This window comes from Asparagus officinalis, chromosome 8, assembly GCF_001876935.1.
Source record: "Asparagus officinalis chromosome 8, Aspof.V1, whole genome shotgun sequence".
NCBI classification, from domain to species: domain Eukaryota; kingdom Viridiplantae; phylum Streptophyta; class Magnoliopsida; order Asparagales; family Asparagaceae; genus Asparagus; species Asparagus officinalis.
In genome coordinates, this window is record NC_033801.1 from 85,114,193 (window position 1) to 85,128,228 (window position 14,036).

Consider the following 14,036-nt stretch of genomic DNA (forward strand, 5'->3'; position numbering starts at 1 on the left):
AGCAGAGAGCGCACCAGCAGTGCAAGTTTCAGGGATCCTGTTTTAACTGTCACAAGGTCGGACATAAGGCATCAGAGTGCCGCAGCGCACCAACAGGAGCCCAGCAGGGCAAAGGTCCGAACCAGCTGTAGCAGCAGCGCCAGCAGGGTAGAGGTCAGGGCCAGCAGAACAGGCTTGAGGCACTGCCAGTAGCTCAGAGGACTGAGGGACAGATTCGGGCAGTTCAGGATATTTCCCAGGGACAAATTATCCCATATTCTCCAGCACCATCAGCAGAGCAGTCTTGAGCCACATGCAGGGTATATGCAGTGGTTCCTCGTGATCATGGCGCCAGTGGAGCTGTAGTGGAGGGTACGTTCTTTGTGAACTCTCTTCCCGCCCGTATTCTTTTCGATTCGGGAGCTTCGCATTCTTTCATCTCGCATGCATTTATGACTAGACTCCAGCTCGTAGCTCAGCCACTAGACACCCCTCTATCTGTTTCCACCCCTTTAGGTGAGGTATCGCTTCTGGAGAGCGTTTGTAGGAGGTGTACCGTCAGTCTAGACGAGTCGGAGTTCGTAGTGGATTTGATAGCGTTGCATATGTCCGAGTTCGATGTTATTCTTGGTATGGATTGGTTGTCTTCCTACCATATTAGTATTGACTGCTTTGCGAAGACAGTCAAGTTGCGAGGGTCCGACGGGTCCGAGATGATTGTAGCCGCCTCTCAGGGCAACCGACTTGCGGAGTCATTTCTGGCGTACATCGAGGAGGTGATGCGACGGGATCAGGGTGCTGAGTTATTGGAGACTAGAGTTGTCTCAGAGTATCAGGATGTTTTTCAGGACATACCTGGACTACCTCCGGTGAGAGAGGTGGAGTTTTGTATTGAGTTGCAGCCTGGCACAGTCCCGAAATCCCGCGCACCCTATCGTATGGCACCAGCTGAGATGAGGGAGCTTCAGACCCAGTTGGACGAGTTGTTAGCTCAGGGTTTTATTCACCGGAGTCATTCTCCGTGGGGCGCGCCGGTCCTCTTTGTGAAGAAGAAGGACGGTAGTATGAGATTATGCATAGATTATCGAGAGTTGAACAAGGTCACTATCCGGAATAGGTACCCACTACCTAGGATTGATGACTTGTTTGACCAGTTGCAGGGAGCGTAGTATTTCTCGAAGATTGATCTTCGTTCTGGCTATCATCAGTTGCGGGTTCGGGAGATGGATATTCCCAAGACCGCCTTTCTTACTCGATATGGTTCTTTCGAGTTCTTGGTCATGCCATTTGGGTTGACCAATGCACCCGCGGTATTCATGGACTTGATGAACCGGGTGTTCCGTCCCTTCTTAGATCAGTTTGTGATCATTTTCATCGATGATATTCTCATTTACTCGAGGTCGGAGGCGGATCACGAGGAGCATCTATCGATGATATTCTCATTTACTCGAGGTCGGAGGCGGATCATGAGGAGCATCTACGGATAGCATTGAGGACTCTTCAGGAGCATCAGCTGTATGCTAAGTTCAGCAAGTGCGAGTTTTGGCTTTCAGAAGTCAGATTTCTTGGCCATGTCATCAGTCGAGAGGGTATAGCTGTGGACCCGGCTAAGGTCACGGCAGTCCTTGATTGGGAACCACCGAAGACGGTGACAGAGATTCGCAGCTTTTTGGGCTTAGCTGGATATTATAGGAAATTCATTCAGGACTTCTCGAAGATTTCGACACCGATTACACACCTTACGAAGAAGGGTGTACAGTTCATATGGAGCATGGAGTGCCAGAAGGCCTTTGATATTCTGAAGACTAAGTTGACTACTGCGCCAGTTTTGACCATTCCGAGCAGCGACAGGACATTCGTCGTATATACAGATGCATCGTTGGCAGGCTTAGGAGGCGTATTGATGCAGACTCAGAGAGTGGTGGCCTATATCTCACGGCAGTTGAGGGTGCATGAGCAGAACTACCCCACTCATGACTTGGAGTTAGCAGCAGTGGTGTTTGCACTGAAGTCATGGAGACACTACTTGTATGGAGTGCAGTTTGAGCTATTCACAGACCATCAGAGTCTGAAGTACCTCTTTTCTCAGAAGGAACTCAATCAGAGGCAGAGGAGGTGGATTGAGTTTATCAAGGACTACGAGTTCGCGATTCAGTATCATCCAGGGAAGGCGAACGTCGTAGCAGATGCTTTGAGTAGGAAGCGTCGGCATCGGGTTGTGGCTTTGAGGTGTTCTTTGTAAAGAGATCTTATCACTCTTAGCCAGTTTGATATTAGACCCGAGATTGGAGGAACCAAGGCATTCTTGGGAGCGATGTCAGTGCTGCTATCTTGGAGTTGCCGAAGTCAAAGAAGAGGAATGATTCTGTTTGGGTGATAGTGGACCGGTTGACGAAGTCAGCACATTTTATTCCAGTGAGGACCACTTATACAGCCGAGACTTATGCGAGGATCTTCATTCGGGAGATAGTTCGACTTCACGGAGTACCGGACACGATCGTGTCAGATCGAGGATCGGTTTTCACTTCACATTTTTGGAGGAGTTTTCAGGACTCATTTGGCAGCACGCTATCTTATAGCAGTGTATTTCACCCCCAGACGGATGGCCAGACAGAGAGGGTGAATCAGGTGTTGGAGGACATGTTGCGGGCATGTGTCATTGACTTCCAAGGTAGTTGGGAGGATCATATTCCACTGGTAGAGTTCGCTTATAACAATAGTTATCAAGCGATGATCGGTATGGCCCCGTATGAAGCATTGTATGGGAGACCTTGTAGATCACCGATATGTTGGGCCGAGCCGGAGGATAGCTTGATGCTTGGGCCCGAGCTAGTGAGGCAGACCACTGAGAAGGTAGCTTTGATCAGGGAGCGGATTTTAGCCGCTCAGAGTCGGCAGAAGAGCTATGCAGATAAGAGGCGAAGACCCCTAGAGTTTCAGGTTGGAGATTTGGTTATGCTTAAGGTATCGCCTATGAAAGGCGTACAGCGATTCGGTAGGCGAGGGAAGCTTGCACCGAGATATATTAGGCCTTTTCAGATCCTAGAGCGCATTGGGGCTGTGTCATACAGACTAGATCTTCCATCATCAATGTCTAGTATACACAGCGTGTTCCATATTTCTATGCTTAAGAAGCACTTGCATGATGAGGAGCAGCAGCGAGTATTGGATGCACCGGAGATCGAGCTTCAGGATGATTTGACTACTATTGAGATCCCGGTTCGTATTCTTGCCAGGGAGGACAAGAGGCTTAGAAACAAGGTAATTCCCTTGGTAAAAGTTCAGTGGAACCGAGGAGGCATTGAGGAGATTTCATGGGAGCGCGAAGAGGACGTGCGTCGCGACTACCCACACTTGGTTGAGCATGTAAATTAATCCTTATTATGTTATATTTTTGGTTATGTTTATATTTAACACCAGAATGGGAATATGCACGCTTAATTCTTAATCTTTCGGAACACATGGTATATATATGGGGGGTTCCTTGTTTGGATTTTTCGCCCGATGTACTAGTTCCACTAGATTAGGATTTGAGCGAGAATATTATCATTTTAGATCGTTAAGTGTAAATATCTCTATAAGGTTATCTAAGAGTTCATATTTCAAGTTCGCATGATTTCCGAATTTCGAGGACGAAATTCTTTTTAAGGGGGGAAGAATGTAAAACCCCGGAAATTTCTATAATATAGGTGAATTATTAATAGTGAAGAAATTCCCTTGTGATGAATAACCATAAAAATATAAGATATATATGTTTATCAGTGTTTGGGAACCCAGCAGGTGTTTATAAGTGAGAGATATCGAGTGGGATAAGGCCATCTTGTGAAATGCCTGAAGTAAGGCATTTTGTGCTGAGCGGTCGACCGGCGCGGTCGACCGTGGCGGTCGATCGGTACGGTCGACCGACCAGCGTACAGAGAGTTTCAGGTTTTTTTTTTCTTTGCGGTTTCTGTTTCGGGTCTATTGGGTTTCGGGTCGGGTTTTGTGAGTGGATATATATACTACTGTTCACGAGAGGGAGCCCCTTTGAGTTCTGAAAATCAAAACCCTACTCTTTCCCTAAAACCCTAATCCTCTCTATGCTCGTGATCTGGAAGCAGTTGAGGATTGTCATGCGGGCGAACCTCTTCACTCTCCTCTCTTGGGGGCGCAGTTTAGGCCGATGTAGACGTAGGTCTGTGGGATACAGCGAAGGGACGATCAACCTTCCTGCAGATCTAGGGTTTCATTCTTCTCAACCCAAGCGGCAGCTAATTTCTCACCCAACAACCACCCCTTTCCGTTTTCATAGTCAAAGAACGAGTTTTCCATTGCGGCTTATAGAGCAAAACATGTATTCTTTGTATAGCTAAAATGAATATTGTGGCATTAGAACATGGATTGGCGTTTTACTGTTTTAAAAACCACACAACGTATTCGGTTGAAAAGAGATCTAATCTGAGAATTTCTTAAACAAGAGCTAGAAATAATTTTTACTGTTATTACAAACGCTTTCACTTGTTTTCTCATGTATTTTGAAACAATTAGGATATGGGCTTTCATGGCTTGAGACTTAGCTATTTTTCTTTCCAAAACTTTAGAACACTTGCATTGCATGTTGTAGAAATTATGCTCGATTTTTTCAGTGTTTCGAGCTGACAGAACCCGCGAATTCTTTCTGTCCGCCGCCGCGTCCGACCCTGCTCTCTGTGGGCTTCGGTCGACCGCGAATTTATTTTGGTCGATCGCGAATTTATTTCGGTCGACCGCGAATTTATTTCGGTCGACCGCTAATTATTTCGGTCGACCGCGACATTTTTTCGGTCGACCGACGGTCGCACATCAGAGTGCGGTCGACCGGTGCGGTCGACCGCCCACTGTCTGTTGTGTTTTCCTGTTCTGGATATTTTTTGGGTGTTTTACTCATGTTCGAGGGTCGCCTGGACTAACTGACCTTGGTATTTAGTCTCACTATCTATTTCATGCATGATAGATGACCTGAGGGCATGGTTTGGGGACTTACACACTGTTTGAGTGTGAATTGATATAAGTAGACTTCACTATATACATCATAGCGATATTTTACTATGCCTTAGTCCTCGTGTTGGACTATAATCCATAGAAGTCCTCGTGTTGGACTATAAATTCATTCTAGTCCTCGTGTTGGACATTTGCCACTTAATCTATGAGTTTGGAAAACTACGACATAAATAGTTCCTGATTTGGACATAGTTCTTAACCCTGCATATGACTTCTTCACAGAAGTTCACGACATGATGTTGACATGACACTCATGCAAGTAATAATATGACATTCATGTTAGTCATGGTATGGCACTGTAATTTGTTATGAGATTAGCGGTATTTCTTGATTTATTGTTTCTGTATTAGAACCACGAGTTTGGTGTTTAGAGATTTACGATTTGAGATACAAGGTATATACATGAGGGTTTCCTTGTTTGGATTATTTCGCTCGACGTACCTATGCTCGTGTTGTAAATTTCTAAACACTAAAACCCTCTTTAGTAGGATCAATGATTTTAGATCCATTATATATATTATCTGTATTTTTCTTATACAACGAGCCCTTTTCCCTTGGGGTTGGTTGTGATGTTACTCGCTAGCGCTTTGACGCTCGTTGTCCCTCCCCCTTTCAGGTCACGAGCAAGGAGCACGGAGAGCCGCAGGTTGATAGCGGACCACATTAGTGTTCAGCTTTACTTTCTAGTTATGTATTATTTTTCTTTGGGCTCCACTGTAGTGAGGTTAGACATTTGAGGGTATTATTCTAGATATTGTAAAGGCTGTGAGCCTTATCACTTTATCGTCAGATATTTGTATTTGAGACTTGTTGAGTATTTCAATTTATCTACTCAGATCTTGACTATGTATTTCTGTATCGTTGGATGATGAGATATTTATGTGACTATTATCATTTTCCTCAGTATTCCTTGTATTATCTCTTACCTGTTTTGTACCTACACCAGTTGTTGATTCTACTAGATAGATGTTAATTGTGACGGTGAAACATGTTATTGCACGGTGTGGTGCATAGCAGGTTTGACATTCTTGGTTTCACCTTGGACTGCAGCCTCGTGTGAACCCAGGGGCGTCACACTCTGGTGCCAAAGTATGGAAGAATTGCTATTAAGCCTAGGATGCTTTGTATCATAAAAAGATGAATTCACAAACATACAGATAGGGGAAGGATAAGATGCATCCAGATTTAATCTATAAAGACCGTCAATTACGAAACTATATATGATAATATCCAAACCTTTTCTGATAGAAACATATTTATTCTTGAAAACAAAGCTATAACCAGATTCAGAAAGTCTAGAAACTAAAATAAGATTCCTTCTCATAGAAGGTACATAGAAAGTGTCTGATAAAACTAAGGAAACTCTAGAATCCAAGCGCAGACTGAAAGTTCTAATTAGCTCCACAGCCAAAGGCTACGAGTTTTTCAAAAACAGCTGCTCATTTTCCCTTGCCTTCAAACTGTGGATTATTCCCTATAATAAAGTTGAATTATGTATAGAGGCACCAAAGTCAATCCACCAAGAATTTGAGGGAAAATCAACTAAATTTATTTCACAACAAACATGAACTAAATCCCTACCTTCCTTCTTCTTCAACCACTACTTATACTTCAGACAGTCTTTCTTCATATGACAAGGTTTCTTGCAGAAGAAACATTCAACATTTTCTCTTGCTGAAGAAGTGCTAGAAACAGTTGAAAGATTGTCAAAAAACTTCTTCCCCTTATTGTGCCCTTGATTCTTGAAGGATTTCTTTCCTGCCTTATTTGGTCCAAGCTTGCCATATGCCAGATTTTCCGCCTCGCTGCTCTTCCTCAGCAACACATACATCAATAAGCTCATTTAAGTCCCATTTCCTATCTTGAGAACTGTAATTCACCTTAAAAGTATCAATTTGCTTGGTAGAGAAGCGACTGCAAAATAAACCATAAGATCATCCTTTAATTGAAATCCCAACTCCCTGAGATGAATGATCAACTAAGAGACCTTCAAAATGTGCTGACGAACATCACCACTTCCATCATATTGTAGATTAATGAGTTTGACTAGATAATTGTACTGTCTTTCTCTAACGGATCCCTCAAACTGCTTCTTGATGGTCTCTAGAAACTTCTTAGCAGTTTCACAAGCCGGAATCCCCCTACGAATAGTCTGGTCCACCGATGCTCTAATGATCAGCATTGCAAGCTTGTTGGCTTTGACCCACTTAGCATGAGATTTCTTTTCAGATAGACTTGATGAATCATTAGGTTCTTCTAGCTTCTCTTCAGTGAGAACATAGTGGTAGTCAAGACACCCAAGTACTATTTCAACTTTCATCTTTCAGTTGCCATAGTTGGAACCAGTAAGGGGCTCAATCCCAGTCAGATGCTTCTGGATAAATTGTCCATCCATCTGCATTAAACCATGGACATATAAATCAAATGAGACCTTTAATTTTATTAACTGTAATATTTTCACATGCAATTTAGGGTTAGAATGGATGGGTCAGAGTATTTTACGTATGCAACCTTCTACTCTGCGGGATAGGCGGGTGCATCATCTCATCACATCTTTGGGTAAGTGATTTGACATGCTATTCGCCCCCCCAAATATGATATATAATTACCTATAGGACTAGCCTACATAGCGTTAATTTGATTTGAACACTTCCTAACCTTTGGGAAATAGGGTTATTCTCCTCTCACTGACCTATTTCAATTATCCTGCACCACTTATCATGTAGGGGATTTTCTAGACACCTTTCGGCAAGACTAGTAGTCCACCCACAGGTAAGTGCAACCTTTTAGTCCAAATGAGACTAAACTTAACCTTAAAAAATTAGGGTATTATAGGTTGTTCACCATGGGCAAGACACTAATCTACTCTATCATAATTTTTAAGTGACCGTTTTACTGATCTTCCTTAACCCCATATGTTGATCTAATAGTGTAATTTGTTTTATCATGAACCCAAATATTTACCCCACCTGAATTAAGGATATAATCAGGGTAAATCAATTTTATCATGAACCCAAATATTTACCCCACCTGAATTAAGGATATAATCAGGGTAAATCAATTATCTTTATGTGCATACAGGATATAATCAGGGTAAATCAATTATCTTTATGTGCATACAATAATCTTTATGAATTGTCCAAATTTCTATATTAAAATTTTATGAAATGAAAATAAAAACTACATAGTTGAAAAGTACACAGAATGACCTTTCCAACGACTATTTATAGGCTCAAATCGAACTTATAACGGATCTGTAGCGATCAAAACAAAATGAATGATCAAAATTATAATAGGTCGGGTCTGTAAATTAACGGGTCTGACCCATTACATAACTGGGTTGGGTCAGAATTTTAATGGATTCAATCTATTATTGTAGCGGGTAGAGTCTATTACTTATTGGATTAGGTCTAGCTTAATGGGTTATAAAGTTATATAACTTAAATAATAAAAGGAAATTAATTATACTAATTAATCTAACTATTTACTAATTAAATTAATTAATTAATTAACTAAAACCCTAACCCTAAGCCTAACCGACCCAAGAATGAAAGACTGCCGCTGCTAGCACCTCAAGAGGCAGTGACACTGCGACCTCCAGCACCCAGCCCTACGCCGTCGGGCGCATCGCCGTCATATCGCTGCTGCCTGCCTCATCGCCGTCATGAGGCGTGGTTGGCGCCATTCTTTTGTGAGGAGTAGCCAAGGCCATATACCTTGAATAAATTTTTTTCAACAAAGAGCATTTTGAATAAATTTATTTTGTTTGCCTTTTCCATTCAAACAAGATATCATAGATTTCCATTCAAAGAGGAGTGGCAATCTTGCCATATGCCAATTTAAAGACCAAGGCTGTGTCATGAAGACTCGAATAGGATTCATCCGGGAGATGACGTATATGGTTTGACCAACCAGGTAATGTCACATTTTCTGGATAGCGAACATCAATGCCAAACACTCATTTTCGACCATGGGGTATCACCGTTCGGCTTCTTGCAATATTCTACAAAGATAATAGATGCCTTGCTCATGGCCGGCATCGTCATTCTATGCTATGACGGCGCCAAGAGAATGCTCCATTGCCCGCATATAAACCAAGAAGAGTTTCCCTGAGACCGGGGCCGCCAAGACATGTGGATTTGAGAGATAAGTCTTGACCTCATCGAACGCTTGTTGGGAGGGCTCATCCCATACGAAGGAAACACCTTTCTTCATTAGCTTAGAGAAGGGTTGTCACATACCCGAAAGATGTGAGCTGAATATTCGGATGTAATCCAAACGTCCTTGTAGTCCTCTCAATTTCGTGAGATTTCTGGGCGGTTTAAGCTCTTGAATAGATTAAAAGTACCCTAACGCCACTAGGAAAGAACCCTAGAAGGGCATGAATAGGGTTATTGCTAATCTTATTAGATATTAATGCGGATTAAAATTAATTAATAAATATATCCTAACAATGATGATATTCAATAAGATATATGCAAGGATATATATGCAAAGGGGAAAATAAACAAGAAACAATATAAACAAATAGTCGACACATAGAACAATCCAAACACAATAAAATGTTCACGGAGTTCGGACCTTCCGTACTACGTCTCCGCTCCCCACTCCCGGAGATAACTCCACTATCGACACACCCGGTTTGGAAGCCGAAACTTCTCTACACACTTAGTTTTTTAGCTCACCGAAAACTCTACAAATCTCTCACAATGTACATACACAAATTACAACCTCAAGTGTTGGTCCTCATGTATCGCCTCCCTCAAGTGCTTGGCTTTACTACCTCTCTCTAGGCTTTACTACTGACGCCACTCCTCTTGGTATCGACTACATCCTCACCACACACTCCTCTTGGTGTAAATGTGTATTACAAGGTAATTCTCAGAAATAAAGCTCAATTACAAGATTTGTTCTCTAACAATGAATGAGAACACTATGAAGCTAACTCTTACTAAATCACTCACCACAACCCAACAATATATTGTATGAATAATATTAAAAGCTCAATTGAGGTGTGAGTGATAAATGAGAACAATAAAATTCTAAGTCAAATAAAACTAGTTAAGATATGAATATGAAAATCAAAAGATAAATAAGCTAGATAAAAGAGTTAGAAATCTTCTCTATAAACACAAGGATCTATAGATAGATGATGAGGATGAATTCATCAGTTGAAATCAAAAGCTTTCTCCTTGTGAAAAACTCCTCTTTTGAAACAAACTTAAAACAATGCTTAAATACAAACTAAACTCTTTCAAAACTTGATTAAACAAGTTTCTTGATTGCTATAGGAGTTGAATGCACTGGGGTATTTATAGGCACTCAAGACATCAGCCAAAACCCAGAGAAAAAGATAAAACAGCTCAAAAAACGAATATCTAGAAACTTCACAAAACTAGCCTTTAGAAGGCTTATCAGTCAACTGATGAGTTTCATCAGTCGACTGATGAGCTAACCGTTAGAGGAATCGGTAGCTTATGAGTCGAGTGATGCCTTTTATCAGTCGATTGATGGATCATCAGTCGAATGATGGATCATCAGTCGACTGGACAGTCGACCAAAATAAAACAGAGAGTTTTGATGATTGCAGGAACTTTCATTAGTCGACACATCAGTCGACTGATGTCATCAGTCGACTGACCAGTCGACTAATAAAAGGTTATTAGCTTGAATCGATTTTGAAATTGAGTTTTAAGGGTCTGTAAAAAGTAGTAAATAAATTCTAAAAAATGTAAAACTTTGTAAACAATTTATAAACATTTTGATAAACTTGTTTGAAAATGAATTTTGTAAAAAGGTCCTCATATTTGTGAAAACTCAATGTTTATCAAAAATATACATAATACATGTTTTTGTTGAATCTTGAAAATGAAGTTTGACATGTAAGAACATGTGCAAACATTATGAATGTTTTTATAAACATTATAAAATATGAATGTAATGTAAATAAGATTAATAAGCCAATATTGCATTGTTTTCTCAAATAAACTCATTTTGTAGTAAAATCAAATTTGTGTGTATAAATATATTGAGCTTGAAATATATTCACACAATATACGCTACAAAACAACTACTATACCAAAACTTGATAGATCTTCAATATGCTCATCTTGGTAAACTTGCGGATGAAGCTTGAACTTGGATGTTGACTTGAATGCATAGCATCACTCCGATATTCCGCCAACCTCCTTTTGATATCATCGTGAGGGCGCAATCCAACCAACCTCCAACTGGATATTTGTGTAGATTACCTAACAAAACAAATACAAATAATCGACACACATTGTTAGGAATTGTTTGTGATCATCAAAACAAGATTATAGAGTAGGCTCATAAACATGAGACCTGACAATCTCCACCTTTTTGATGATGACAAATAATCTACACAAAGAGTATATAAGATATACAATAAAGCACAATACTCTTAAAATATACTCACAATCCACTTGTTTCTCCCTCTTTGGCAACATCAAAAATGGGGAAGAAAAGAATAAGAGAGCGAAAGCTCCCCCTATCAATAGGCACGTGTGAGTATAAAATAAAAAAAGATATAGGGATTGTTCCCCCTATCAAAATGCCATATGAAAAATATGCAACTATGAACATGGCAAATATATGTAAGCAAGCATAGATAAAAGTATGCTAAACACCACTCACATACAAAACCAAGTGAACACTCATATGTGTATCTTTAATACAAAGTGTCACAAGGTTCTAACACATAGATATATATCCATAGGATATATATCAAAAACAAAAGAAAATTATGATTGATTTGGAACATATATAGATACATTATTATTTGAATAATGTCTCAATACATGAAAACAAAGTATAAGTTCATGAAAGCTTATACAAACCAAAATCTTAGGTCATGAAAATTCAAGAAAAACATAAAGTATCATTTTAACAAAAATAATATGATTGAGCAAATACATAATTCAAATGACAAACATGCTCAAAACACAAAAAATCTATAAGCAAGGACGTTAGGCAAAGATGTCCAGTAAAAGGAATTGTAAATAATGGACACATCTTTCCTATGTACATGATCGCAAAGAAAAATTGTCGAAAAATTTATAAGTTTTATCCAAAAAAGATCAAAGATTAATATGATTTGGATAAATACATAAAAGATCAATATACACATTTTCTATAAAGACAAGAAAAGCTTGTTTCAACTCATATAAATGCCCGGTGAACATGATACGAAGTGAAAGATCAATAAATCCGGGGGGTTGCTAAAACATAAATCTCCAAAAAAAATTATTTGATCAATAGAAAAATATTCTTTGTAAAACTTGATCAAACCATATAAGGAATACATTAAAAACCACAAATAGATGACCTAGAATCTCAAACACACAAATATCGTCATAAGAGTGTTTTATACTGATCCCATAAACACAAACGCAATGTTTAAACTTAAAAATTGAAAACAATGTATACTAACAAAAAAAATGATGTTTTAGTATAAAATAATCATCTTGATAAAAATTGTATCAATTCATAAATGATAGAACATGAAAGTCTATGAAAGAGAATCAAGAAAAAAAATATGAATGATAACTTTTCAAATCAAATACCGAGTATAGAATTATTTTCAATTTTGTTTATAAAACTTAAATAGAAAAACATCTTTAAGAACATAAATGTTCGCGGTGAAAATCGTTGCTTTCTTCATCATTGATTCCATTGCAAATTCTTGTAATAGTTTATCGATTTCTTCATCATTGATTCCATTGCAAATTCTTGTAATAGTTTATCGATTACAAAGATCCGATCTTTTTTAGATCCGGTTACAATATTCCATTGCAAATTCTTGTAATAGTTTATCGATTACAAAGATCCGATCTTTTTTAGATCCGGTTACAATAAAAAATCAGAATAAAGAAAATTAAAAATTACAACTTTTCTCCTTCGTCGAACAAATCGCGAGCTCCTGTTATTCGGTCACTCGCTTGCGTGGGTTGTTTTCCTACGCCGGGGTTGTTTGCCGTGGACCACCGCGCGATCTAGATCCGAACAGATCTACGCAGTATAACGGGTATTATTTCACTAAAGAAATAATAGCCAGAGGGATTATTTCACCAAGGAAACAATCGCTCGAATCTCGGGATCAAAGACCAAGCTTTGATCCGGAGTGTAACAACGTAGATCCGAGATCTTGATCCCCTCGAACTCCTGCCTTTTGTGATGCGGGTGCTCGCCAAGAATCAGATCTGAATGTCCAAGTCTTCAAGCCTTCAAAAACTCCAAGATGAGGTCTCAATCCGGCAGAGTTTCGGCTCTCCAAAAGTTCTTCCCCAAAAGTCCTCCAAAATGATGAATGACCCCGCCTATTTATAGGCAACCATTCGGTTGATTGGTCTGAAATCGATTCGTTGACTTGATTCCTGATTTGGCAATGAATCCGACTCTGAGTTTGATTCCAAAACTGATCATGACTCGATCGCGATTCATCCGGGTTCGCCTGTGGCGTTGCTCTGAACCCCGATTTGTTCTGAATCCTGATTTGGAAGTCTGGATCCCGATTAGGCAGTAAATCGGCTTTGGTGTCTGAGTTCGAATCCGTTATATGGTTGGATGACTCGTTGACTCCCTGGACCGTTGGTTTGATTCCGCACGCGAGTGGATTCATTCCGTCGTTCACGTGCGGTTCGTCAGCTTCGTAGCCTTGTTAATCCGCTTCGTTGCGTGTCACTTGGCTTCGGTGTTGTGGACTGACGTTCGTGCTTAGATACGTCGCCCGATGGTTCATTAGTTCGTGTTGAGCCGTGTTAAGGGACCTATAAGCAATTTTATATGCCTACAGATACCCCCTCCAAAGTTTTCCAGTCTCGTTCTTTTATAGAAGAGTCTGGAATACTTTGGATATGACTGTCCCAGCCTTCAATCGGTGTAACGGGCTCTTGGAATGGCTTCTATTCTCGATTCCTTCAATCCTCCAGGCTATTCGGTGCTTTGTCAAATGTTTGAGAGGGTTACGGTGCTGCATTTATTGTCTGACCGTTGTCGGAATTTTGAATTTGAAGTCG

At 40.1% G+C, this 14,036-nt stretch overlaps 1 protein-coding gene across 1 annotated transcript; it reads right to left on the reverse strand.

Annotated features, from left to right (window-relative positions):
• On the reverse strand, window positions 6,977–7,318 carry LOC109821464. Its single transcript, XM_020387649.1, has one exon. The coding sequence runs from the start codon at window positions 7,316–7,318 to the stop codon at window positions 6,977–6,979; it is 342 nt and encodes a 113-aa protein (XP_020243238.1).

What these genes read in the sequence shown, in the direction of transcription:
- LOC109821464 (XM_020387649.1), bottom strand. Translation starts at nt 7,318, where the DNA reads ATGAAAGTTGAAATAGTACTTGGGTGTCTTGACTACCACTATGTTCTC.